This window comes from Sciurus carolinensis, chromosome 1, assembly GCF_902686445.1.
Source record: "Sciurus carolinensis chromosome 1, mSciCar1.2, whole genome shotgun sequence".
NCBI lineage: Eukaryota > Metazoa > Chordata > Mammalia > Rodentia > Sciuridae > Sciurus > Sciurus carolinensis.
Window position 1 is genome coordinate 8,518,258 of NC_062213.1, and position 27,475 is coordinate 8,545,732.

Sequence of the window (27,475 nt, forward strand, 5' to 3'; positions counted from 1 at the left end):
TGAATGCATTTGGCGATCTTCCCCCTCACCCTCTTCCAACCCAGCTGCTGTTGTGGGATTACCCTGTGGAGATACCTTGGGAAGATGAGCAGCTGGGCACAGGGTCATGCTGGGAGTCCCGGCTGGGAGGGGGTATGTCCGTGTTGAGAAGTGGAGATGGGTGGCCGGCATGCTGGTATCTCTTGCATGCTTCTGCCAGGACTGCTTGGCTTCTCAGGCTGCTGCTGCTCACAGGGCAAGGGAAGGGCAGACTCAGTGGAACACTTCTTGGAACAGACTGCTATGATACCTGGGGGTCCATGGCTGGTTGCAGATTTGACGATGCCGTAGTGACACACCTCATACTCAAGCCCCAGAGATCACAGTGGCAGGCCTGCGTCGTCCAGGGAAGCCCGAGCATCACCCAGGCCCTGGGATCCTCCCAGGGTCTGCCTGGCCTTTGTTGATCTTGTTTTCATGATTGTAGGGTCTGGGAGTTTGGAGAGTGCCTCACTGGAAGCAGCAGGTGAAGCTTCCTCACCCTGGCTCAGCCATGGCTGCCCATTTTGTTTGGGTTATTGGGGGAGGGGATTTTGGTGTTTATTGAGTTCTGTATATATCCTAGAGATTAATACATATGGTAAAGATTTTATCCCAGTCTGTAGGCTCTCTCTTCACATTATTGATTGTTTCTTTTGCTGAGAAGAAGCTTTTGAGTTTGAGTCCATCCCGTTTATTGATTTGTGATTTTACTTCTCATGCTTCAGGGGTCTTGTTAAGGAAGTCACATCCTAGGCTGACATTTTGAAGAGTTAGGTCTACTTTTCTTCTAGTAGGTACAGGGTCTTTGTTCCAATGTCTAGGTCTTTGATTCACTTTGAGTTGAGTTTTCTTCTGGGTGAAAGATAAAGATTTAATTTCATTTTGTTATGTTTGGCTTTCCATTTTTCCTAGCACCATTTGTTAAATATGCTATCTTTTCTCTAGTGAATGTCTTTAGTGCCTTTTTCTAGTATGAGATAACTGTATTTATTTGGGTTTGTCTTTCTATTCTGTACAATTGCTACAAGTCTCTTTTGGTGCCAGTACCATGCTGTTTTTATTACTGTAGCTCTGTAGTATAGTTCGAGGCCTGGTATTGTGAAGCCTCCTGCTTCACTTTTCTTACTAAGGATTGCTTTGGCTATTCTGGGTCTCTTATTTTTCCAAATGAATTTCATGATTGCTTTTTCTAGTTCCCTGAAGAATGTCATTGGGATTTTAATACGAATTGCATTGAATCTGTATAACACTTTTGGTAGTATGAACATTTTGACAATATTAATTCTGTCTATTCAGGAACATGGGAGGTCTTTCCATCTTCTAAGGTCTTCTTCAATTTCTTTCTTTAGTGTTCTTTAGTTTTCATTGTAGAGGTCTTTTACCCCTTTTGTTAGATTGATTCCCAAGTATTTATTTATTTATTTTTTTTGAAGCAACTGTGTGAATGGGGTAGTTTTCTTAACTTCTCTTTCAGTGGATTCATTACTGGTATAGAGGAACATGCTTGATTTATGGGTATTGATTTTATATCCTGCTATTTGCTGAATTCATTTATTAGTTCTAGAAGTTTTTTGGTGGAATTTTTTGGATCTTCTAAATATAGAATCATGTCATCAACAAATAGTGATAGTTTGAGTTCTTCTTTACTTATTTATATACCTTTAATTTCTTTCTTGTGTCTAATTGCTCTGGCTAGAGTTTCAAGGACAGTGTTGAGATGATTATATGATTCTTGTTTTTAAGTCTATTGATATGATGAATTATGTATATTGATTTCCATATGTTGAATCAACCTTGCATCCCTGTGATGAACCCCACTTGATCATGGTGCATTATCTTTTTAATGTTTTTGTATGTGATTTGTCAGAATTTTATTGAGAATTTTTATGTGTTCATCAGGGATACTGGTCTGAAGTTTTCTTTCCTTGATGTGTTTTTCTTTGGTTTTGGTATCAGGGTGATAATAGCCTCATAAATGAGGGTTCTATCCTTTTCTATTTAGTGGAAAAATTTGAGAAGTATTGGTGTTAATTTTTCTTTGAAGGTTCTTATAGAACTCAACTGAGAATCCGTGTGTTCTTGACCTTTTTTTTTTTTTTTTTTAATGTGGTACCGAGGATTGAACCCAGGGCCTCCACATGCTAGGTGAGCCCTGTACTACTGAGCCACAACCCCAGCCTCTGGGCTTTTCTTATCTGGTAAGCTTTTGATGGTGTTTTCTATTTCCTGACTTGAATTTGTTCTATTTAAATCATGTATGACCCCCTGATTCAGTTTAGGTAGGTCACATGTTTTTAGAAATTTGTCAGTGTCTTCAATATTTTCTATTGTATTGGAATATAAATTTTTAACATAGTTTCTAATTATCTTCTGTATTTCAGTTGTGTCCATTGTGATATTTCCTTTTCATCACATATTTTAGTAATTCGGGTTTGCTCTCTTTTTCTCTTTGTTAGCATGGCTAAGGGTTTATCAATTTTATTGATTATTTTCAAAGAACCAACTTTTTGTTTTCTCAATTTTTTCAACTGTTTCTTTTGTTTGAATTTCAGTGATTTCAGCTCTGATTTTAATTATTTCCTGTCCTCTACTGCTTTTGGTGTTGATTTGTTCTTCTTTTTCTAGGGCTTTGAGATTTATTGTCAGGCCATTTATTTGTTGACTTTTTATTCTTTTAACAAATGAGCTCAATGCAGTGAACTTTCCTCTTGGTACTGCCTTCAGGGTGTCCCAGAGATTTTGGTATGTTGTAGCAGTATTCTCATTTACTTCAAGTATTTTTTCATTTCATCCTTGATTTCTTGTACCATCCTTTTGATACCACCATTTATCAGTGCCAAGTTCTACTTTCTCAGATGTTGAAGTATAACGTCAGAGAAGCATTCTAAGGCAAACATATTATGCAGGTTTTATTTAAATACAGACTTCTTCCAGGAGGGAGAAGGGGGCCATGGCTGATGTTCTAGAGTCCCAAGAAATGAGAGCACCCTACATCTTTTATAGCTTAGGGTCTCCTTTGTTCTTCCTTCCCCCTTATATCTTTGCTTCCTGCCTACATAACTAGACCCAGGAGATGTGGGTGACATGGCAAAAAAGGTGAGAAGCAATGGGCAGGGGAAGGGCCAAAGTGATTCAGATAGGGTAGGGCCCAGGAGGCATTAAATAGCAATTCCCTGCCGCTGCTTTTTGGGAGGGGCAGTTAGGCAGGTAACCTTGGTGATCAAAAGGGCCCTGGAGACGCTGACATTCCATTCTCCCAGGGTGGTCTCCAACTTCTCAGACTCAGATGGCCTTCATTCCTTGACTGGGCCAGATTCCTTATTCTTCATTAACTGCCTGTCCTCAATTCTGGCTTCACTCTCACCATTCAGTAGTGTATTATTTAGTCTACGTGTGTTAGAGTAGCTTCCATTTTTTTTTATCATTGATTTCTAACTTCAGTCTATTATGATCTGACAGAATGCAGGGTATTATCTCTTTTTTTATTGTATTTACTAAGAGTTGCTTTGTGGCATAAGATATGGTTTATTTTAGTAAAATGCATTTTTAACAAGAATAAAAACATATTGAGTTTGTATAATAGCTATGAACCAAGAAATATAATTTTATAGTCCCAAATCTTTAATTGAAACTTTCATTTAAAGAACACCAGCTTGATATTATGCTTTTCTAAATCTTATATTTTAAAGACTTTTATACCTGGAAGATATGAATACATCTATTATACAAAGAAGCTAGTAACAGCCCCACAGTTACACTGATATTCTTATATTAGCCAAGTTTAGTTTTTAAAGAAAAGTTCAGAATTTGTGATATAGTTTAATACTCGAAAATAACAGTTGTCATTTAACCAGAGTTGTACAAACCCTAATTCCTTTAAGATTAGTTTCTCTAAATAAAACTTAACAGATGTAGAAATTATCTTGATAGATAAGAGCAGACTAATATTTTTAAAAATTTTTGTTACTTTAACATCTAGAGGATTAAAGTTTGGTTTATTTAAGTATATAAATATTTGACCTTAGTTAAAACATTGAATAGCTTTAACTGATTGTAACAATTATAGTAACTTAGTTACACACAAACTTTGAGATTTTCTCTTGACAAACCTCCAACTTACTTAGACATTCTACAACGTTTTACTTTACCACACAAGACTTTCTCATCCAGAAACATTTTTTTCCTTTTACTTTCATACTAAAAATAATTCCATACCTAGACTGTTCTTCCTATTCCTAACGATTGGCCCCTTTTTAAATTTCACATTTTGAAATAATCCTTATGAAATTTCTGAATTTAGATAAATTACTCCACTTTAATAAGATGAAATACTTTGTTTTTATAGTACTTTAGTTGAAACCCAACTGAAAATTTTTGTAATCTTTCTATGTAAAATTACATCTCATAAAATGTTAACTCTTTGTAACCCAGTTTTTAGTGAAGACACAGAAATAAAGCATTTTTAAACCTTTTTCCATTTACCAATTTATGAAACACACTTAATGCTTAAACATATTAAGCATTCTTCTGTAACTAAGCAAACTTCTGTAACTTAAGAAGTCAGGAGTACTTGATTTCATATTTAGCAGTTAATGTTTTAGCACTTTAACTTTGCTAATTAATCAGATGTCTCTTCTAACAAGTACATTCATGATTAATTGATGCTAAATCTGATTTACTAATTTTTAACTGTAGAAAACAAGGTTATCAGGCAAGTGTAGTTAACAGTTAGCCTTCTCTTGCCTGTTGAAGAAAACTCTGTAGTTAAATAAAATAAGATGGATCAGAACAATATGTTAATAAGTGAATTTACCATAAAACCATGAACTCAAATAGAGTTTGATAAAACAGGAGTTCTAGAACAAATCACTTGCCTGCGATTACTCTAGTAAAGAGCATGCAGAACATCTTCATTAGATCAGCGTGTACTTCTGGTTCATATCAGAGTCGATTCAGATATTTTAACAACGTGAGAGCCCTGAAATTCTCAGGTGAAAGTTTTCAAGGTAAAGACTTGTGTATATGAGATCATTCCATTTTCCCTCCTAGTGCTGTTCTTTTTAGGGAGGAACTTGTTAAGAAAGCAGCTTGGTAGAGCGCAAAAACAGATTAGGCAGCCATTTGGGTCCCACAGTCACTTGAATTTAAAAGTGACACTTTTTTCCCCCTTTGGTCTCATTTCAGATGCAAGTCTGAGAGAGACAGGGATTTGGCAAAGTCTAAGAAGTAAGGAAAGCTGATGTTCTGAGCTTGAGAGGCAAAACCTCATGCATAGGGCATTTTAACCATCCTTTGTGTTGTTAGATCAGTCTCTTATGGTGTGGTGCTACAGCATATACTTCCTCTGGAGACCAGCTTCTGTTTCCCCAGTTGGTAATCAGGCCTGGTTAGATGTAGAAAATTATCAGACATCTCCTTTTTTCCAACTGTGATTAGGTCATTTCCCCAGCCTGTGAGAAGAAAATGAGCCACTTTTTGAGCATCTATGGGTCAAACTTATCCCAGCTTTTCAGTATCCAGTCTGGTGGTGAACGTGGCCTAACTGTTGAGAATGAAGCTCCCATCTGAGTACGACAAACTGAACTCAGGCACCTGAACCTGAGAAAACTCCATTTACTTAGGGTTGTCTCCCTATGAGCTTCTCAAGGTCAACAAAACCCATCTCTCACCACCGGTTCTGCCCGGTTTATTGCTGCCTCATTGCCGAGAATGAGTGAGGCTCTACGGCTTGCGGCATGGCGAAGGCCCTGGAGGATCCAGAGTTAGCAGCAGACGTCTGATGTCCTCCTGCTGCTGTAGACTTCAAAGTGTGATGACCCATGGGGGAAAAGTGACTTACGACGGAGTGTGCTCCTCTTGTGTCAGGAGAGGAGTTCAGCGGAGAGACCTTTAAGATCCGCCAGCTAGGGGCGCTGGCCAGACTCTCACAGTCGTTTCAGTCCTTTGTTCCTTTCCATGCATCCAAAGGCAAATTGGGATCAGGGACACTGTCTCCTGACAGCAGACATGCTCTGAGCCTGGACAGCATAGTGAGAAATGGCTTTGGCAGAGCCAGCATGCCTAACGCACCTCGCGTTTGTGCCGAGCTTTGCATCCTCCAGGAGCTGTGCTCAAGGAGATCTCCCCGCTGCGGATGGAGCCTCTAGCCTCTAACCATAGAGTCAGCCTTTTATCTAACAGTCAGTGTTGCTTTAAAGCCTGTCAGAGACCGTTTGGTTTCTGTCGTGTTTATTGGACCAGTGATGATTTTGTAGGTCCTTTTGTAAAGAAGCCACAAGCACTAAGTAGATCGGGGGAGGCCTGGCTTTGGGGCTTTTCTGCCACTTCCTTGCGAGTTGACTTAGGTCAGATTGCCTCTCTGAGCCTCATTCCTCATAAAGTGAGGATAGTTACATATCTGTTGCCAGAGGGGTCCGAAGCGCCAATGAGGAGGTCGCACCCTGTGCTCCCTGGGCTTTCTCCTGCTTTCCTGGATGCCCCTGCCAGGCTCCTGTTCTGGTTCCTCCCGTCTGCCTCTCGGAAGACACAGGGCTCCATCCCTGGGTGCTGTGCTCGCACTCTCCGTGCTCTCCCTCTCTGGTGTCTGAGCGTTAGACGCCATTTATGTGGAGGGCTTCCAAACTTGAATTTCCAGCCAGCCCCCAGGCCCAGCTCTGCGGCTGTGACAGCCTCTGGACTTGCATACAGAGTCTGCAGGCCCCTCAGGCTTGGTCTACTCAGCTGGCTGCCGATCTTCCTTTCCAGACCCAGTCTCCTGTGGCCCAGGAGCTGCCAAAAAGATAGGAAATACTTTAGGCTTTGAGTGTCATATTCAGTTTCTGCAATATCTTTTTTTTTTTTTTTTCATTCTTGTCTATTCCATTTCATTCATTTCTTTATTACGTTTTTTTTATTAAAATAGTTTTTATTTTTACAGACACATTTTGATTCATTGTACACAAATGGGGTACAGCTTTTCATTTCTATTGTTGTACACAATATATGTATTCACGCCATTCATGTAATCATACATATATATAAGGTACTACTGTTTCATTCTACTGTTTTTCCATTCCCACCCCCTCCCACCCCTTTTTCCTCTACACTATCCAAAGTTCCTTCATTCTTCTCTTTCCCCACCACTCCCTGTCGTTATATATTGTCTTGCACTTATCAGAGAAAACATTTTGCCTTTGGTTTTTTTGGGCTTGGATTATTTAACTTAGCATGATATTTTCTAACTTCATTCATTTACCAGCAAATGCCATAATTTTATTCTTCTTTATGGCTGAGTAATATTCCATTGTGTATATATACCATAGTTTCTTTATCCATTCATCAACTGAAGGGCATCTAGTTTGGTTCCACAATCTAGCTATTGTGAATTGAGCTGCTATGAACATTGATGTGGCTGTATCTCTGTAGTATGCTGATTTTAAGTCCTTTGGGTATAGGCCAAGGAGTGGGATAGCTGGGTCATATAGTGGGTCCATTCCAAGCTTTCTGAGGAATCTCCATACTGCTTTCCAGAGTGACTGCACCAATTTGCAACTCAACCAGCAATGTATGAGTGTGCCTTTTTCCCTACATCCACGCCAACACTTATTATTGCTTGTGTTCTTGATAATAGCCATTCTAATTAGAGTTAGATGAAATCTTAGGGTGGTTTTAATTTGCATTTCTCTAATTACCAGGGATGATGAGCACTTTTTCATGTATTTGTTGATCACCTGTTTTCATATATTTGTTGATCCCTTCTTCTGTGAAGTGTCTGCCCATTTCCTTAACCCATTTATTGATTGGGTTATTTGTATTTTGGGTGTAAAGTGTTTTAAGTTCTTTATAAACTTTGGAGATGAGATTGTCTCCCACTCTGTAGGTTCTCTTTTCACATTATTGATTGTTTCCTGTGCTGAGAAAAAACTTTTTAGTTTGAATCTATCCCATTTATTGATTCTTGCTTTTATTTCTTGCGCTATGGGGGTCTTATTAAGGAAGTCTTGTCCTAAGCCAACATGACGGAAATTCGGGCCTACTTTTTCTTCTGTTTGGTGAAGGGTCTCGGGTCTAATTCCTAGATCCTTGATCCATTTTGAGTTGAGCTTTGTACAGGGTGAGAGAGAGGGTTTAGTTTCATTTTACTGCATATGGATTTCCAGTTTTCCCAGCACCATTTGTTGAAGAAGCTATCTTTCTACCTTGTAAGTTTTTGGCACTCTTGTCTAGTATGAGGTTACTGTACTTATGTGGGTATGTCTCCATGTCTTCTATCCTGTACCATTGATCTACCTGTCTATTTTGGTGCCAGCACCATGCTGTTTTTGTTACTATTGCTCTATAGTAGAGTTTAAGGTCTGATATAGTGATACCTCCTGCATCACTCTTCCTGCCCAGGATTGCTTTGGCTATTCTGGGTCTTTTGTTCTTCCAGATGAATTTCATGATTGCTTTTTCTGTTTCTATGAGAAATGTGATAGGGATTTTAATTAGAATTGCATTAAATCTGTATAGTGCCTTTGGAAGTATGACCATTTCGATAATATTAATTCTGCCTATTCAAGAACATGGGAGATATTTCCATCTTCTAAGGTCTTCCTCAATTTCTTTCTTCAATATTTTGTAATTTTCATTGTAGAGATCTTTTACCTCTTTGGTTAGATTGATTCCCAAGTATTTTATTTTTTTTGAGGCTATTGAGAATGGAGTTGTTTTCCTCATTTCCCTTTCAGATGTTTCATCACTTATGTATAAAAATGCTTTAGATTTATGCATATTGATTTTATAACTTGCCACTTTGCTGAATTCATTGATGAGGTCTAGAAATTTTCTGGAGGAGTTTTTTTGATCCTCTAAATAGAGAATCATGGTATCAGCAAACAATGACAGCTTAAATTCCTCTTTTCCTATTCGTATTCCTTTAATTTCTTTAGTGTGTCTAATTGCTCTGGCTAGAGTTTCGAGGACAATGTTGAATAGAAGTGGTGAAAGAGGGCATCCCTGTCTTGTTCCAGTTTTTAAAGGGAATGCTTTCAGTTTTTCTCCATTAAGAATGATGTTGACTGTGTGCTTAGCATAAATAGCCTTTACAATGTTCAGGTATGTCCCTACTATCCCTATTTTTCCTAGTGTTTTGAACATGAAGGGGTGTTATATTTTGTCAAACACTTTTTCTGTGTGAATTGAAATAACCATATGATTCTTATTCTTAATTCTATTGAAATGATGGATTACATTTATTGATTTATGGATGTTAAACCATCCTTGCATTCCAGGGATGAACCCCACTTGATCATGGTGCACAATTTTCTTAATATGTTTTTGGATACAGTTTGCCAGTATTTTGTTAAGGATCTTTGCATCTATATTCATCAAGGATATTGGTCTAAAATCTTCTTTCCTTGATGTGTCTTTTCCTGGTTTGGGTATGAGGTGATATTAGCTTCATACAATGAGTTTGGTAGGGTTCCTTCCTTTTCAATTTCTTGAAATACTTTGACAAGTATTGGAATGAGTTCTTCTTTGAAGTTCTTGTAGAACTCGGCTGTGAATCCGTCTGATCCTGGGCTTTTCTTGGATGGTAGGCTTTTGATGACTTCTTCTATTTCATTGCTTGATATTGATCTGTTTAAATTGTGTATGTCCTCCTGGTTTAGTTTGGGAGGAGCATATGTCTTTAGAAATTTGTTGATGTCTTCAGTATTTTCTATTTTGTTGGAATAAATTTTCAAAGTAGCTTCTCATTATGTTCTGTATTTCAGTGGTGTCCGTTGTGATATTTCCTTTTTCATCATGAATTTTAGTAATTTGAGTTTTCTCTCTCCTTCTCTTTGTTAGTGTGGCTAAGGGTTTGTCTATTTTGTTTACTTTTTCAAAGAAACAACTTTTTGTTTTGTCAATTTTTTGAATTGTTTCTTTTGTTTCAATTTCATTGATTTCAGCTCTGATTTTAATTATTTCCTGTCTTCTACTACTTTTGGTGGTGTTCTTTCTGTTCTTTTTCTAGGACTTTGAGCTGTAATGTTAGGTCATTTAGTTGTTAACTTTTTATTCTTTTTTGGAATGTGCTCCATGCAGTGAATTTTTCACCTAGTGCTGCTTTCATAGTGTCCCAGAGATTTTGATATGTTGTATCGTCATTCTCATTTACCTCTAAGAATTTTTTTTATCTCCTCCCTGATGTTTTCTGTTATCCATGTTTCATTCAATAGCATATTATTTAGTCTCCAGATGTTGGAGTAATTTCTGTTTTATATTTTGTCATTGATTTCTAATTTCATTCCATTATGATCTGATAGAACACAAGGCAATATCTCTTATTTTTTTGCATTTCCTAAGGGCTTCTTTGTGGCATAACATATGGTCTATTTTCAAGAAGATTCCTTGTGCTGTTGAGATGTATATCTCAAGTGTATTCGCTTGTTGGTGGATAGAATATTCTATATATGTCTGTTAACTCTAGGTTATTAATTGTGTTATGGAGTTCTGTGGTTTCTTTGTTCAGTTTTTGTTTGGAAGATCTATCCAGTGGTGACAGTGGTATGTTAAAGTCACCCAGAATTATTGTGTTGTGGTCAATATTTGAGTCCTGGAATTGAGAAGGATTTGTTGGATATACAGGGATACACCGTTGTTTGGGGCATAAATATTTATGATCATTATGTCTTCCTGATTTATGGTTCCCTTAAGCAGTATGAAATTCCTTCTTTATCCCTTCTGACTAACTTTGGCTTGAAGTCCACTTTATCTGATATAAGGATGGAAACCCCCGCTTTTTTACTGAGTCCGTGTGCATGGTAGGTTTTTCCCATCCATTCACCTTTAGTCTGTGGATGTCTTTTTCTATGAGATGAGTCTCTGGAAGGCAGCACATTGTTGGGTCTTTCTTTTTAATTCATTCTGCCAGTCTATGTCGTTTGATTGATGAGTTTAGGCCATTAATTTTCAGTGTTATTATTGAGATATGATTTGTATTCCCAGTCATTTGGGCTTATTTGTGGTATTTAACTTGACTTGGTTTCTCCTTTGAATGGATTTTTCTTTAAGGTAGTTCCTCCCTTTGCTGACCTACATTGTTGTTTTTCATTTCCTCCTTATGGAATATTTTGTTGAGAACATTCTATAGCACAGGCTTTCTATTTGTAAATTCTTTTAATTTTGTTTATCATGGAAGGATTTTGTTTCATCTTCCAATCTGAAGGTTACTTTTGCTGAGTATAGGATTCTCTGTTCTTTCAGAGCTTGAAATATGTGGTTCCAGGCCCTTCTAGCTTTTAGAGTCTGGGATGAGAAATCTTCTGATATCCTTATTGGTTTCCCCCTATATGTAATCTGATGCTTTTCTCTCACAGCCTTTAAAATCCTATCTTTATTTTGTATGTTAGGCATTTTCATTATAATGTGCCTTGGTGTGGATCTGTTGCAATTTTGTGCATTTGGTGTTCTGTAAGCCTCTTGTGTTTGGTTTTCCATTTCATTCTTCAGGCTTGGGAACTTTGTTGATATTATTTCATTGATTAGGTTGTTCATTCCTTTGGTTTGTATCTCTGTGCCTTCCTCAATCATGATAATTCTTAAATTTGGTCTTTTCATGGTGTCCTATAGTTCTTGGAGATTCTGTTCATAATTTATTACCATCTTCTTTGTTTGGGCAACTTTATTTTCAAGATTAAATATTTTGTCTTCATTGTCTGAGGTTCTGTCTTCCAAGTGGTCTAGTCTTTTGGTGATACTTTCCATTGATTTTTTAATTTGGTTTATTGTTCCTTCATTTCAAGGATTTCCATTTGTTTTTTTTTTTTTTTTTTTTGAGAATCTCTTTTTGTTGAAATGATCTTTTGCTTCCTGCAGTTGTCGCTTTTAACTGCTTATTAGTATGATCATTCATTGCCTGCATGTGCTCTCTTAACTCATCCTTTGCTTCATGAATCATCTTAATCATGTATAATCTGAAGTCCTTTTCTGACCTGTCTTCTACCGTACTGTCACTGGGTTCTATTAATATAGAATCTAGGTTTGTTTGGATCATTTTCTTTTCTTGTTTTTTCATGTTGTTCATGTATCTTCCCCTCTAGCAGTGCAGATCTGGGTATTGCAGTTTCCCCACTATAGGCTTATAGTTACCCTATAGGTTTCCAAACTTTTTTTTAAGGGGGAGATCAATATTAGCAATGCCCAGTTCAGACAGTATGCAGTCCTAGACCAAATAGCCCCTATGAGGACATTAACAATATTGTCAAAATAAACAGAATGAGTTCAATTATTATCTTCAGTATAACAAATAGATTTGCAACATGCTCTACAGTTTCTAATGGAGGGCAAAGATGATGTGGAGGGGTGTAGGATGTAGCTGTTAATGGGATAAGAAAAGAATATATAGAAGTTCTAGATAATAAAAAGAGTGAGAGTGTAATCAAAAGAAGTTGGTTGTTAGCATGCGAAAAGTGAGAAAGAGACTCTGAGGGAACAGTTAAACAAAAGGAAAAGAAAGCAAGAGAAGTAAAGAAATAAAAACTTAAAATTTTTCAATAAGGAGAAAAAAGAAATTCTACACTATAACAGTCATTTAGTATTCAAACCTCCTAGCTTTCAGTAGCCTGATATATGAGAGGTACCTGACAATGAGCTTCCAGTCTCCAGCAGGCTTCTCAGGATGGGATTTGCCCAACCTAAAGATGGAAGATACTGCTTCCAGGATTATCCAAAATGGCCGCTGTGGCTTAGAAATGTGTTGGCAAATGGGGAGCTGCAGCTCAGGGTGTGGGCGTGGTCGGCTGGAGGTCCTGGAGACAGGGTGCGGTTGGTCATGCAGGGGTCCTGGAGGTGGGGAGCATTCAGTCGATGTGAGGGCCCCAGAGGCAGGGAGTGATTTTTTGGGCTGAGAGATCCTGGAGATGGGCTCAGTCAGTCTGGCCAGGGGTCCTATGGGACCTGGCTGTTATCTCAAAATGGCAGCAGCCACATGTAACCAAACCTGCAGGTACTGTAACAGTGAACTTGCAGGTAGCAGCAGGCAGCTGGCGCTCCACTGGCTGGCTGTGGTCAGTTTTCTGACTGCTGTCGGAGGATCAGGAGGTGAACCTCAGCGGTGGGTGATGGATAGGCAGGCGATGGACAGGCAAGAGGCAGGCAAATGGCGAATGGTAGGCACTTGACAGTGAGCAATCCACACTCAAAATGGTGTCAATATGCTGGCAGACTGCAGGTGATCGCAGTAGACAAATGGGGTAAACAGCAGGGGATTGATAAGTAACGAAAACTGCCTCACCAAGAAACAGATATCCCTCTGCTTGAAACCTGAGTTATGGAACAACAAGGAACGCAGCCTCCATCTAGTCTGCCATTTTGGATCCTGCAATATCATTTTTTTGTCTTGTCTTTTGTCTTAATAAACCTTTTTTAAAACATGTAAAAGTCATTTTTAACTCACAACTTCACAAAACAGGAAGTAGGGTGGATTTGGCTGGTCTCTGCTTGCTTCTAAGTAAATGGTGACTCCTTTTTAGTTCCCTCAGCACAACCCAGAATTCTCCCACCTCTCAGCACCTCACAGCGCCCTTTTTAGTCCAAACAGATATTCACTCTTGCCTCATTCTTTTAAAAAAAATTAACCATAGTCTTATTTTATCATCTATTTTTCATGTACATAAAAAGAAAAACAGGGAAGTAATTTGGCAATTTTCCTAAATGTGTTCCCATGTGAGCCCAACTCTCTGAGTGATTCTGACCAAGTACTGAGTATCTGTAGTTGCTCACTCACATGGTCCTGGGTACTTTGGGCACACTGTGGTGCCCTCTCTTGTCTCCAACATGGTCTTTCAGGCTGCAGCACCCACTCTGGAAGTCTGTTGCTGGCGGTTCTCTGATCCTGTAGGAAACCATGAAATGGCTGTACTCCTTCTCACTGCTTCCTCATTCTATTACCTGTTCAAAGGGTTTTGGGAGTTTCTGCTACTTTCAGTTGAACCTTTTGGGGTGCAACACGCTGTCCTTTGCCACATAGACTAGGGACTCACCGTAACTCAGCTCTGCCTGCTTTTATGAGCTTCCTTTCATACATTACTGCTTTGCAGGAAAACGTGGAATAAGGGTCTTCCCTCAATTATCCATACCTGCTTCACTCATATCACAGTCATGCCGTGACTTCAGTCAACATGATGACCATTTATGTTGTGTGTGTGGTGGGGGGTGGCTGAGGATTGAACCCAGCACCTTCACAACACGGCAAGTCCTCTGCCACTGAGCTCGTCACCAGCTCATCATCAGCCCTTAAAGTCCCTGAAGACATTTCAAAGTGGCAGTCAGATTTCATGCAGGTACTGACAGTGTGTGTCACTTGATTGAGGTGACAATGTGCACAATCAGTCCCAAGTTTACACCTGCTTGCACAGCGTTGCTGGCTGGCCCTGACTTGGAGAAGCAGCTGCAAGTCATTCTGACCTTAAGACACCTTCCAGTTTCCAAAGTACTAAAATATGAAAAGTGTGCATTTCAGAAGTGATGAAATAGGTAGTTTGAGTGCCAGTGTGACCTTGTGGGGTGGTAACTACCATCCTCCTTGTCCACAGAGGGAGACGCCCTTGCCTCCACTCTAGCAGCAGCCTAGCAGCTTTCCCACTTCTGCCCTGGGCTCTGCTGTCAGCCTGGGGCCAGTGATCGTGCGGACACAGAGGTCAAGGTCTCACGCCTGGTCAGTGAGCTTCCCGTGTCTGCATTCATTCCTAGGCAAAGCCCAGGTCCTCTCCCAGGCCTAGCTGCCCCGCAGCCTGCCCATGTTCCCTGCCCTTCCCAGCTCTCATCTCACCTACACCTCAAGCCTCTTGGTCCCTCAAACTTGCTAGATATGCGCAGGGCATTGACCGGGGCCCTTCCTGCTCTGGGAGAGTTCTTCTCCCTTTTTTTGGTGGACTCCCCATTCCTGCCCTTTAGGTCTCCACTGAAGAGTCCCGTTCCAGGCAGGTGCCTCCTGAGCTCTGCCTGTGTGTCGAGTCTCAGCAGCCTGCAGTTGTCCACACTCCCTGCTGGTTTTCCTCCTTGGCTTTTCTTAGGTGCACTATCTTGTTTCCCTCTTTTTTTTTTGTCTCTACTACTGGAATTCGTCTGCCATTACTTCACACTCATCCGTGTTTCTTCTGGTTTCTCCTTAGGGTTTTCTCCAATGTACTGTTCAATTTGCTGAGTCACAGTCTTTTGGTCTCCCACTAGATCGTGAACTCTGCAAGCAGGGATTTCTGACTTAACTACATTTTTTTTTTATATCTTAGCACTTAAAACAGTACCTGTCTTATAGTACATGTTCTGTAGATTTTTATAGAGTTAATAAGTGAAAAAAATGTAAAGTACCCTGCATAAAGCAGTTGGAATATAATAGTATTCAAAAACTGCCAATTATTTCCTCCCATTTCATTTCTCAGATAATTATGTTATATCAAATTCTTGTGAATTAGATATTTTAAAATATGGAACCCACTATTAAATGAATCTTCTTGGGCATCTTTTAATGAAGTAAAAAGGAATTAAATAATTACCCTGTCTACCTACTTGCAAATCTTAATTTTTCACATTTATTGGCTTATTTAAAGTGATGTATCCCTGTTTATTGCATTTCTGTTTCCCAAAGGAGCTCATTACTGTACCTTAGGAAGGCCATTCTGGGTGAAGGTCTTACTTAAAAAGGTTTGCCCGGCAATATGTACAAAGAGAAATAGATCTGTAAAGGGTCTGATCAAACGCTTTGCATGTATGCTAACAGCGTGCAAGGATTTAAAGCAAAAACTCTGTTGTAACACATTTCCCCTTTTTGACTTTAAAAGGGCGTACACCTGACGTAGTCTGGAGGTTTGCACGTGACTCTGCCCGCCCTTGGCCCCGAGGGAGAGCTGAATCGTGCAGTGCTTGGTATTACATGATCAAATGAGAATCCTCTGATCATGCAGTGAAAAGCTTTTTGAAGTTGAGTGCTGATTCCATTGGGTCTCCACTTACCCCAGTCCAACCGTTCCTCATATACTCTAGTTAAAAAGTTTCCTGGCAAAACTTAAAAAGAAGAGTCACCCAGATTTTAAGCACTCTGTAGCATGTAATCATTAGACAAGTGAAGAGTCGAATATGGAAATCAGGTCTGAGTGGAGGAAGCATATTTCTTCCTTCATGTCTTCAATTCAAAATAAAAGATCCCATGACTACAAGTTGAAATAGTCTAGGAGGAACAAGTGTGGAGATTCTGCCCCCTCTTTCCTGTCCCTTACAAAGCCAAATTACTCTGGGGTAAAGTAGCCCCACTTATCCCATGGCCACTTACTTCTACAAAACCCAGTCTCAAGAAACAGGAAGCAAATGACCTGAGCAACCAGCCTGCTTTGGTGAGATGGTCTCCCTGCAGCATCCTCGGCCCCCATCCTTTCTCCCACTCACCTCAGCAGAAGGTTAAGGTGGGGGGTGCATAGTGCTGCTGGGTGAACACCCTGGGTTTCCGTGGCTTGTCTCCATGGACTTGTGTCTTTGTGCTGGGTGGGGCGGATTTCAAGGTCCATTTTGCAGGTGCATTCTGTTTGGGTCCATTTGAGCTCTTTGTCAGTTTTTCAGAACTACAAGATCTGTTGGGAATAATTGCACCCATACCACAAAACCCACTCTACGAGCTCACTGAGCAGATATCTCGGGCTGATTTACAAAGTTAACCTTTGAGTAAGACTTGGTTACCTCAGACCTCACAAGGGTGGAGGGGTCGTGGGTGCAGATGTGAGCTGAGTGTCTGTCACTTTAAACCAGACCTGGTGCCTCCTCCTCCCTGTGCTTTTATCTGTCTCTCTACTGAGTCTCCTGCTGATCCATTCCTCCTTATATCAAAACTGATGTACTAATTACAGAGAATTATCAGGCAAAGTCTGCAGTTGCTTGAGGTTCAGCTTCTAAAGCACGGAGACTTCTGAAACTGTATTTTTATTGCCACCTATTTCTGTTCTGATTTGCTATTACACAAATTACTGTAGATGCTGGGACAATGAAGTTACGTGTTCTGCAAGTCGCTCCTTGGACTGCCTCCAGGTCGCTTCCCTCCCCCTAGATGGTGAACCTCTGTGTGCTGGTAAACAGTGGGCTCAGGAGGGTGGGCCCAGTTGGAAGGCTTCCTGCTGGGACAGCCTGGAACAGGTGCTTCCTCAGCCCCATTCCAAATGCGGTTCTTTCCTGTGACTGCTGAACAAGTCACCACAATGTAATGGCTCAGAATGATATAGGTTGATTGTCCCACAGCTCTGGAGATCAGCTGTCCAACGTCCAGAGGTGTCAGGTTTTGGGCAGGGTTGGGGGCCATGTTCCTTCTGGAGACTCTAGGGCCAGCTCTTTCTTCATCCTTTGTAGCATCTTGAGCTGCCTGTATGCTTGGCCTAGAACCCCCCAATCCCTCATCTTGAGATCAGTTAGCATAGCATCTTCCTGGCTCTTCTTGCCCTGCTTCATTAGCACATCTTCTTGACCTGGAGCCTCCTGCCTCCCTTTGTGATTTCAGTGGGCCTGCCCAGCTAATCCAGGATCCTCTCCCAGCTTAAGATCCTCAACTTGATTCCCATGTGAAGTAGCGTGTCTAGGTTCCAGGGGACCAGGGCCTGGATGTCAGTGTGCTGGTGTGGGCGTTATCTGCCTGCCGCCCAGGGTGGGGCTTGCACTACTGGGAGCTGGGGCCCCACTGCCGGGTCCTGCAGGGTTCTGGAGGCACGGTCCTCAGATGGCCAGCAGCTGTAAGCTACACACGTCAGAGGAGATGTCAGCAGCAATGATCCACATCATCAAAGAAAGATGAAGGTCCTCCGCATTCAGATGTTCTGTCTTCAGGAAGACACAATACAATAGATAATACTCAAAGAGTACCACTGTTGAAAAGGGTAAATGTCAGCTTTGTAAAAAAAAAAGTGTAGTCAGTTTTCCCAAAACTGCTGAAAATTTGCCTATGCAAAATACTACCTTTTTCAGTAAGCCTGGATAAACAGTTGTAGGAGGCACTCTCACTTTTATGCCTCTAGCTATTATTGCTGATAATGGTTTGGATTTATGGTAATTCTTCCTCTGAGTACTTTAGCGCCCCTTCAAGTTCGAGGCATACATAAAGTTTGCTTTTGCAGTGTTGGTTGATTTAACATATTTCAAACAAGTTGCCTCAATCAGAAGGGATTTTCTACCACTGTTCTGAAGGAAATCTAATGCCACAAGCTGAAGGGGACGGGTGAAGATTTGTCTACCATTCCATTCCTCCTTAATTTTACATAGGACTCTATTTAAAGTAAGTGAACAGCTGAGATCAGTTTCATGGAAGCTCGTGGAGCAGGTGAGGTTGTGTAAGAAACGAAACAACAGGTTGCCTGCCGGATGTGTGGTTGCCACAAGGAGGGACCACCCCGATCCTGGAAGCAAGGAGCAATTGCCTTCATTTTCAGGAGCAGAAAACGGTGATTCGGCATGTCCATCCCTTGTGGGCACAACTCTGGAGGTCCAGGCCAGTGGAGGACTTTTGGGTCTCTGCATTTACTAGGGGATGGTCCAGCTGGAGCCTGGACATGAGCAAGACAGATGCTCTGCCAACCCCACCACAGTGCCTCCTTCTGGCCAGCCCACGACAGCTCATGCGTGGCAGGATGACCCTGGCTTCCTTGGGTTTGTGCGCCTCTATTTATCTAACCCAGGGGAGGATAACATGCATTTCCATTCTCTCTTCCTACCTCCAGATCCTCTCAGCCCTGTTCTCAGAGGGCAGCTGAATAACTGCCCCTGAGTAAGACCCAAGCAAGAGGCAGAGCTCAGGATGATGGGACTCAGGATCCTGGGCTTTCTTTTCTCTGTCTCTAGACACTTGAATTTGGCCAGCTTTCATTTGCCAACCAGGCAACGCCCAGGAGGTCTGAGGCTAGGCATGCTCCCCGCTGGCCACGACAGGACAAGGCCCAGGAGTTCACCTTAGTTGAGGGAAGGGGCTGCTTCTGAAGGAGAACCTGAAAACAGGCTTTGCACAGGTGGTGTCATGTCTCCTTGGAAGATGGACAGAGGTGGAGGAGACGGCAGCCCCACCTTGGAGAGAGATTGGAGCTGGTGGTGAAGGCCACATCTCAGCAGGAGCTACAGCCCGTGCAGTGGACACCTGAGCAAGCTGGGCACTCAGAGGGATGCCCAACCGAAAAGCACAGGCCATGTCACGCTGGGCGTGTTCTTCTTCTTTCCACCTGCGACAGCAGCCTGTGTGAGCTACACCCTATCAGGCAGTCCTCAGACTCTATCTTTGAACTACACAACAAATCTTTCCTTTCTTGGATGAATTTTGATGCCGGTTTCTGAGCACCTTCTGGGAAAGATGGCCTGTTTTGTTGTCATTATTTTTACCTTTTAAAAATGGAAGTATCATACACTACACAGAAGTGCTGCTTTGTAAGTGTACATCTCAATATGGTATGACCAGTGAGACCACAACCTAGGACAAAAAGCAGACAACATTGCCAGCCCTCTCCCGGGTGGATTCTGCTCTGAGTTCTAGCACCATCCCTGGGCCTTCCCTGTCTGTGAACTTTGTATAAACTGACCTTTTGTCATGTGTGTTCTTTGGGGCTTGGCGTCTTCCTCTTAACATTACGTTTGTGAGATTCGTCTAAGTTGTTGTGACTTGGACTTTAACATTCCCTGGGCCTCTGGGTCAAGTGAGATGGATTTCACAAACATCTGAGGGACCAATTCTGTGGTTAGTGATGGAGACAGCTTGTTCCCACATCCGCTTTCTCTTGCCAGGGTGCTGTTTCCTCAGTAGGCCTGACTGCTCTCTGTAGGAGTGCTTCTTGAGACAGGTGTGTCTCAGCTTGCATTCCTCCTGACTGGTAAGGCTTGGCTCAGGGTGACTTTGACCACTTGCTAAAGTTAGATCCTGCCTCAGCAAATAAGACTGACCATCCCTGAGATCATTCATGGTTAGGCCAAGAAGCCCAGGCAGACCAAGCCCTGGGAAACAGCCACAACTGGTCCAGGTCAGCAAACATGTGAACCTTTAAGTTCAGGAACCACTGGAACCACTGCATGGCTCTGCGTTGAGAGACCTGCCTTCCTTCCTGTGTTCAGTGTGGGTGCACACCCTGGCTTGCCCAAGATGGGTGCTCATGGTCTGGAATGCTTTTCCGTTAAAGAAGACAAACATCCATCCTACAGGCAAACCTCACATGTGAGTGAGGCCTTACAAACCTTTATTCACATTTAGAGGGAATGATTATACAACTGTGAGGCAGGGATAAATGTCATTCTTGTAGCCTTGAGGTTAATATTGTAGCTATTCTTTGTAGTTGCACAGTGCATAAATCACAAGTTCAGGAAGTGTACAGTGTTGCTTTAAGGTGGTAGTCCATGAGTAACAACCATTTCCTTATTTTTGGACAATGTTGTTTTCTCCCCCCACCCCATTATTATACCTTTGAGGGGACTTTTTTTTGTACATTACCTTTTCCTTCTTTTGACTGCCTTCCTTAGGACACACTCCCAGGAGCAGAGTGAATGTTCTGCTTTGGTGGTTGTAACTGTGGCCTTACAATTGGTGGTGTGTTGCACCCAATTTACTTTACAAAAATGTATCCCAGAGATATGGAAGTGTCCCATCTTAACTTTGATGAGAAGAATGGAGGAACTTTAGATTATGTAGAAGGAAATGAGGGGGGGCTATGAAAAATCGTGGAATGAGACAGTCATCAATACCCTATGTACAAGTATGATAGCACGAACGGTATGAATCTACGTCGTGCACAACCATAGAAACTGAATGATGTACCCCACTTGTGTACAATGAATCAAAATGCAGTCTGTAAAAAATAAAAAAATAATAATTGTTTTTTAAAAAAGAAGTGGAGAGATAAAACTTAAATGCAATATTGGGAACCCTGAAAAAAAAAACAAGACCTCATGTTACTAAAAATATTTAATTTTTTTTTTGTTTTTTTATTGTGTGTCCAGTCTTACCATCTTAGAATTTGTATTTATTCAGAAACTCTAAAGCCCCCAGGTAGTGTAAAGATGAAATGAACTCCTGTTCCTAAAGCACATATGGCAAGGATTCGTGTGCTTCATAGGTGTGTTCTGTCACTGGGGCTTCTCCTGGTTGGTTAAATCTGATTTTAGTGCCTCCTGAGGCAGCTGCTTGGTTTGCCCTTTTCTGTTTGCTCTCTGGAGTCGTGTGCTTTATGCTCATGCCTTCTCTGGCTCCTTCAGCCACTGTACCTGCTGGAACTCTTGACCGGTTAATAGGAGCTGTTTAAGGAGCTGGAGTGGCCAGGAGGCAGGCCCAGTGAAGGCCCTGGGGGCCTATGGACTCTCAGGTCTTCATGTTTGTGGTTTCTTCTTCCCAAACCTGCCTTTGCTTCCTGTCCCTCATTTCAGCCAAATATCCCTTCCTCTAGGGGCTGCCCTGACCAGCTTGTCCTGTGGCACACCCAGCCCCGCCCCCTGTCCTCCACCACCAGTTGGTGTCCTTGGTCATGGGTGGTGAGTCTTAGTTACTTGTTGGCACACTTGCTGCTGCCCCATTAGGTGATAAGCTCCATGAGGGCAAGGGCTTTGTGCTCCTGTCCCCTTTCATCTGCCTGGGGCAGTGGTCCTGACACACAGTGGCCACTCAGTGATGCTTGCTAGTGATGAGCACAGCCAGCCAGGCGGCCATCTGTACTGCCACCTCACCCGTCTGCTGCTGCTGCTTCCCCTGATGTTGTTACCTTCTCTCTGCCATCTCTCCCCACCCCTCCTGCAGACTTGCTTGTCCTCTTGTTTCATCCACAGAGTGAAAACATGAGGACCAGTGGCCCCTGACTAGGTGCTTCACATCCAAATGTTCCAGCACCTGGCTCAGCTTGGCTCACTCGTCTACTGCGGTCTGATCATCTGTGGCTGGAGCCGGGGACTATGGGCAGGGCCAGTGACACCCACCAAGGAGGCGTTGGTGGTGGGGAGGAGGAAGGAGACATAGGATGGAGCGCTCCCATACCTTCCACAGCCTGTCCTCCAGCATGCCTCGCCTCGCAGCCTCTGCTTCCTGGAGTGCCCACACCTTGGGAGGGGCCACGAGGCAGCCGCGGCACAGCGGTGGGCAGCACCAACAAGCAAGCAAACACACCTGTCAAGAGGCTGAGATTCGAGTGAGTGAGACAGATGATGAACATGATGTGGATCAATAAAAACGCTCTATTACAAGGGAAATATGAAAACATCGCAAATGCTGAGAAATTGAGATATGAAAGAAAAATGTGAAATGATTCAGTTTCAAAATAAAAATAAATAGGTTAAAAAATGCGAGCAGTGCCTCAGGAGGGGAGGACCTGAGAGGGGGTGTGGTGGGAAGGAAGGTGACATTCCAGGGAATGCTTGAGAGCTGCGCCCGCAGACCCTGGGGGATCCGGGAGGGCGCCCTGGGCCCTGGGAAGAGCCAGCACAGGCTGCCGTGGGCTGTGCGCTGTGCCCTGGAGTGGAGACAGGAGCCAGCCGGGCCCTTTCTCCGAGACAAGGCCCTCGTCGCTCTTTGACACCCTGACTTGTGTGTTCCTGGACTTTACAAGCACTTCCTCCTGCCGTCTCCATCTTTTAGCTTTAGGTGACTTACTTAGAACTGAATCCTCAGATCGTCTCCAAGAGTGTGGAAGGGAGTTAAAGACACAGGGCTCTCCCAAGTGGCCCTGGTGGCCACCATGGAGAGGGACTGCTGCTGGGTCCCCTATGCACACCTGGACGTCCTTCAGGGGCTACTTATCAGGTATCCAGGACCTGTGCCTGTGGTCCTCCTTGTAACAGGCAGGGTTGACGTCCTACTTTTCTCTGATGAGACCTCTGAATAGCAAAGAAGTTAAAGAGCCCAGGGTCACACAGGGTGAGCTGGACAAAGCCAGACAGAGCACACACTGCCCCTGCCACTGACCCCCCTTGGGTGGCCCTTTTGAATGGACAGCCTTATTGTGCCACCTTTGTGCATGAGTGGCACAGTGTGCCTGCCACTGGTTGTTTTAGTCAGCTTTGTGTTGTGTGACCAGGAACAACTTGAGGGGAAATTTAGTTTGGATGGATGGTTTTAGATCTCTCCATAGGCAGCGCCCCACTGGTCTGGGCCCCAGTGAGGCAGAGGAAGGCTGCTCCCCTCGAGGCAGCCAGGAAGCAGAGGGGTTGTGGAAGGGGCCCCAGGGAAGATGAGCCACCTGCTCCAGCCATACCCCACTTGCCTACATCTACCACCCAATTAGCTCATTCAGACTAGTATGAACTGATTAGAGTACAGCACTCATTACACAGTCATTTTACCTCAGAACATTCCTGCATTAACAGCAGTTTTGGGGGGAATACCTCACATTCAAACCATAATACTGGCGTAAATTCTTTCTTGCCTTCGGGAAGTCATGTCGCACCTGTATTAGCTGAAAAGATAAATAAATAAAAACAGGGTATTTGCAGTTGAACAGACCAGGGTCTAAATCCAGGCTCTGCCACCTACCACTTTGTAACCTGGCAAGTTATTCAGGTTTGTGATCCTAGTTCCTTATCCATTACGGAGTGGTGCCACCTGAGTCTCAGACTCAGGTGCACAGTTAGACAGTGTGTGTGAGGGGCTGGCACTGTTCACAGTGCCTAGCTGGTCAGTAGGTACAACTTACTGACCTAGCCAGGTACAACATGTGAGGAGTGAGTGATTTAAAAAAAATCAGTCTCTGTTTCTTCTTTATAATCATTTTCTTTTGGTGGGATGCTGTGTGACTTTTATCCACAGACATGCGACATTCATCTGCAGCCCTTTGAGGTCATCTAGCCTGAGTAAATGCTAGTTTTTCCAGTCCACTCTCCTGTAACTCTCAGGAGTCTCTTGATAAGAGAGCAGCCTGATAATCTCACAGCTCTCCTTTACGATTAGTCGTGAATGTGTATTCCATTATTTTAATTGGGCAGCAGAAGATTATGTCAAGTGCTCTCCCAGGCCTGTTTGATCAGGGCTGTCAAAGGTTGCTGGAAACAAGGGCAGTGTTGGTGGCACCTCCTCTTAGGAGCTCTCTTCTTTCCTGTCTCTTCAGAGCCTTGAGAATAGTATATGGGCACAAGGCTGACTCCTGATCTCAAACGGGAAACTCCCTTTACTCATTTCCAGTCTCCTTTTTAGCGCTTAATCTTTTACTCTTTGATCTGAGTGTTTGATTATGAGTGATAAAATATCTGTCGCATCTGAGACTGGTTCTTCAGCTTTCCTCCACTCACTCTGGTGGTGAAGAATCCAAACACCATTTTCCTCGGGCTGCCTGGAACAGGGATGGTGTCTTTACATGATTCATGCACTGGCAGAGAAGTGTGTGTGTGTATAAGATCATACTGATGATGTGTAGAGATGTGTGGCCTTACATGTGAGTGAAAGGTGACACTGTATTTAAGAGAGTTTTAGTTGCTGCCTGATGATAACGTGTATGCCTTACATGTGAAGAAGTTTTTCGTGTTTTGGACTTGAGGAATTAGTAAGGTCTTATTTGTACCTGAAATAATGGGTACAATGGTAGTATTGATATATGTACCATTTGGAATTCATGTTTTTTTTTTTTCTGGTTTTATCAAAGGTGTTAAAAAGTTTCCCTTTTGTTCCCTGCCCAGTTCAGCTTAGTAAAATGCATGGACATGTCCAGTATTGCATGCATACAAGCCCTGGAGTCACCAAGATGAGCAAGACATGGTTCCTGCCCGTGGGCAGCTGATGGCAGTCCCTGAATTGTGAGCATGTGTTTGTAGTGCTATACAAGAGAACCTAGACTGAGGTGTATGGCTGATGTGTCATGGGAGTATGTGGAGGGACTGGCTTTTTGCCAGACAACAGTTTTACGAGATGTTCAACTTGAGTTTTGAGTTAAAGTGAAGAATGGCCAGATGCTGAAAAACTGTATCACAGCCATGGAAAATGTTAGCAAAATCTCAGGGTCTGAGAGTACAAAGGTAGACACATAGTTAGGAGAAGTGAAGCAGCTGTTAACAAAGGCCAGATATAGAGGGGACAGGCACAAGAGGAGGTCACAGAAAGATGGGGTTAGTTCCGGTTCTGGAGGACCTTCTGTGTTCTGCCCTGGATCTTGAGCTGGTCTACAGTTGGGCCCATTCCTGGGTTATGTGGGAAGGAAGTATGTGTGGTGGATGATGGGCAGTGGATAGATGGATGGATGGTGGATCGATGGGAAGGTCTCACAAAGGCAAAGAAACCAGCTTAGGGGCTTTTGCAATTGTCTAGGAAAGGAATGAGGAGGATCTAAACCTGTGTGGAGGTGTAGAAATAGAAAGACAAGATGTGTTGAGTAGTTAGGAGATGAAATCAGATGCTGAAAAAATGCAGGGAGTGAAAGATAGGGCCATAATGATGCTGAAAAATGCCACCAGGTGTCTGACTTGGGGGTCATGTGGGTGCTGAACTGGGAGGACTGAAGTGGAGCCCATTTGATGAGGAAGATAACAAATCTAGCTCAGGACGTTTGGGACAGCTACATGGTCAGGGTAGTAGAGTTGGATACTTAAGTCAGGTTTAGGGATGAGATCAGAGAAGTGCAGACTTTGGCATCAAGGGATTACACAATCCTGTAGGGGACAGTCATGTGCAAGGATGCTCGCAGCATGAAGAGAATAGGGGTGCAACTGGAACACTGTGGAACATCATTGTGTAAGAAGGTGGGCAGGAGGAGCTGCCTCAAGGTCACTCAGAATGAATAGTCGGAGCCCCAGAGAGGCAGTGTCCTGGGTCCTAAGACATTTCCAGAGCATCAACTGTTAGCAGTCACACTCCAGAGAACTGTCCTGCACAGTCAGGATTGAAGTCCACCATAGGCTTGGCCCCCTGGAGTTCACTGGTTACCTTGGTGAGAATGGGATTTGCAGCCTGCTGGTGCCAGCAGGCAGATTTTGTTGGATTCAGGGGTGCAACAGCTGGAGAACATAGAGGCTGCAGCTGTAGACAGGTCTCACAGCCACCTGAGAGGGCAAGGAGGAGAATGCTCCAGAAGAGCCAGTGTTGCTGGGTGCATGCTACAGGGGTATGGTTGTGTTTCCCAGGAGCAAGCTGATGTTGAACCGTTTACTGCTGTGGGAAGTAGGACATACTTCTCTTTGGTTGTGTGCGTTTGTATTGTTGCAAATGGAGATTTTATTTACACTAATCAGGAACAAATAATTTAGTATGCCCTGTATATCCATTAATTTGTTTTACATGTTGGCTTGATCATCCCATTATTGGATATTTAAATATTGCTAAAACATTAATCTTCCCAAGAGAGCCGTGTTTTATATCCTCTGTAGTTTTCTTCCTAGTATTCCCTCAAAAATGCTGTTTATATTCCTGGCAGCATTAGCAGCTCTACGACACCTTGCTGCCTAAAGAATATCATTCCGCAGATTCGTCTGAGGAATCTGAGGATCCCATCTGAGTTCCTTAGTGAGATGCCCAGGTCCTTGATATTTTGGCCCCCAACCCCAGGCTGAGCTTTTGACTTCCTGCAGCCCTCACCCTCCAGGTTCCAGAAGAAGATCCAGCTACTCCGTTTTCCTGACCACCAGCTCCCACCCGTGTGTACCCCTTTTCCTCTTTGCCCTCTCTCCAGGCAGCAGGGCACACCCTGCTCTTTCTCTAGGAGCCTGCTGAGTGACCATGCTGGGGCCTTTCCCAGTGGGGCTGGCTGTTTCTTCTGCAGTGGCGAGCTCCTTTCCAGTCCCACCTGTCGAAGACTGAGTGTGCTGCATCGCATCAGTGTGCTTCCTTCTTGTCTCCCACCTGAGGTCCTGGTCTCCACCTGGCAAGGGACTCCTGTGTGGACTACTCCATGCCTGGCCTCATTCACACACAGGGTCTCCCAGCCTGCAAAGCTCACCTTGTCCTCCGCTTCTTTCCAGGGAAGCAGTTCAAGTGCACAGTGTGTGACTACACAGCAGCCCAGAAGCCACAGCTGCTGCGGCACATGGAGCAGCACGCCTCCTTCAAGGTAAGAGATGTGGGAAGATAGAGATGGAGCTGCTGGCTGGAAACGACTGCTTTGGGGCTTCACCTTCACTTTCAGGCCCCTAAGCTGTCCACACCTGGAGTCCGAGGAATACCTCAGTTTCCTCTGTGCTTTCTCTCTGCCAGTGTGGCATTTCTCTCTTCCAAGACAAGAAACAGTGTGTGAAAGGATGCAGACAGAAGACAAGGCTCGATTTTGCCATAAAAACAAAAACCAGTGATGGTGAGAGAGTGCAGCTTTAGGGATGCTCATGTCTTCAGCTCTGGCTCAGTGTGAGTTCATCACCTGGGGAGTAGCTCTGATGAGGCCTGGCCAGCAGGGCCTTGAGAGCAGAGGCATATCCATTGACCAGCATACGGCAGGGCTCCAGAGAGAGTCCCCTCTATGTTCTTTTATTACCTCCAAGTGACGTTTCCTTAATGTAGGTCACAGTATCCACTTGGTCACTGCTCTTGGTGCAGCTATTGAGCATAAGAACT

The 27,475-nt window shown here is 43.1% G+C and overlaps 1 protein-coding gene across 2 annotated transcripts in view; it reads left to right on the plus strand.

The window, feature by feature from the left end:
• Positions 1-27,475, plus strand: part of Zfat (zinc finger and AT-hook domain containing) — a 210,128-nt gene that overhangs the window by 103,916 nt on the left and 78,737 nt on the right. For both annotated transcript variants that reach the window (XM_047522686.1, XM_047522695.1), the window contains exon 11: positions 26,890-26,978. In XM_047522686.1, the coding sequence (XP_047378642.1) occupies positions 26,890-26,978 (89 nt within the window). The remainder of the gene's footprint in view (positions 1-26,889; positions 26,979-27,475) is intronic.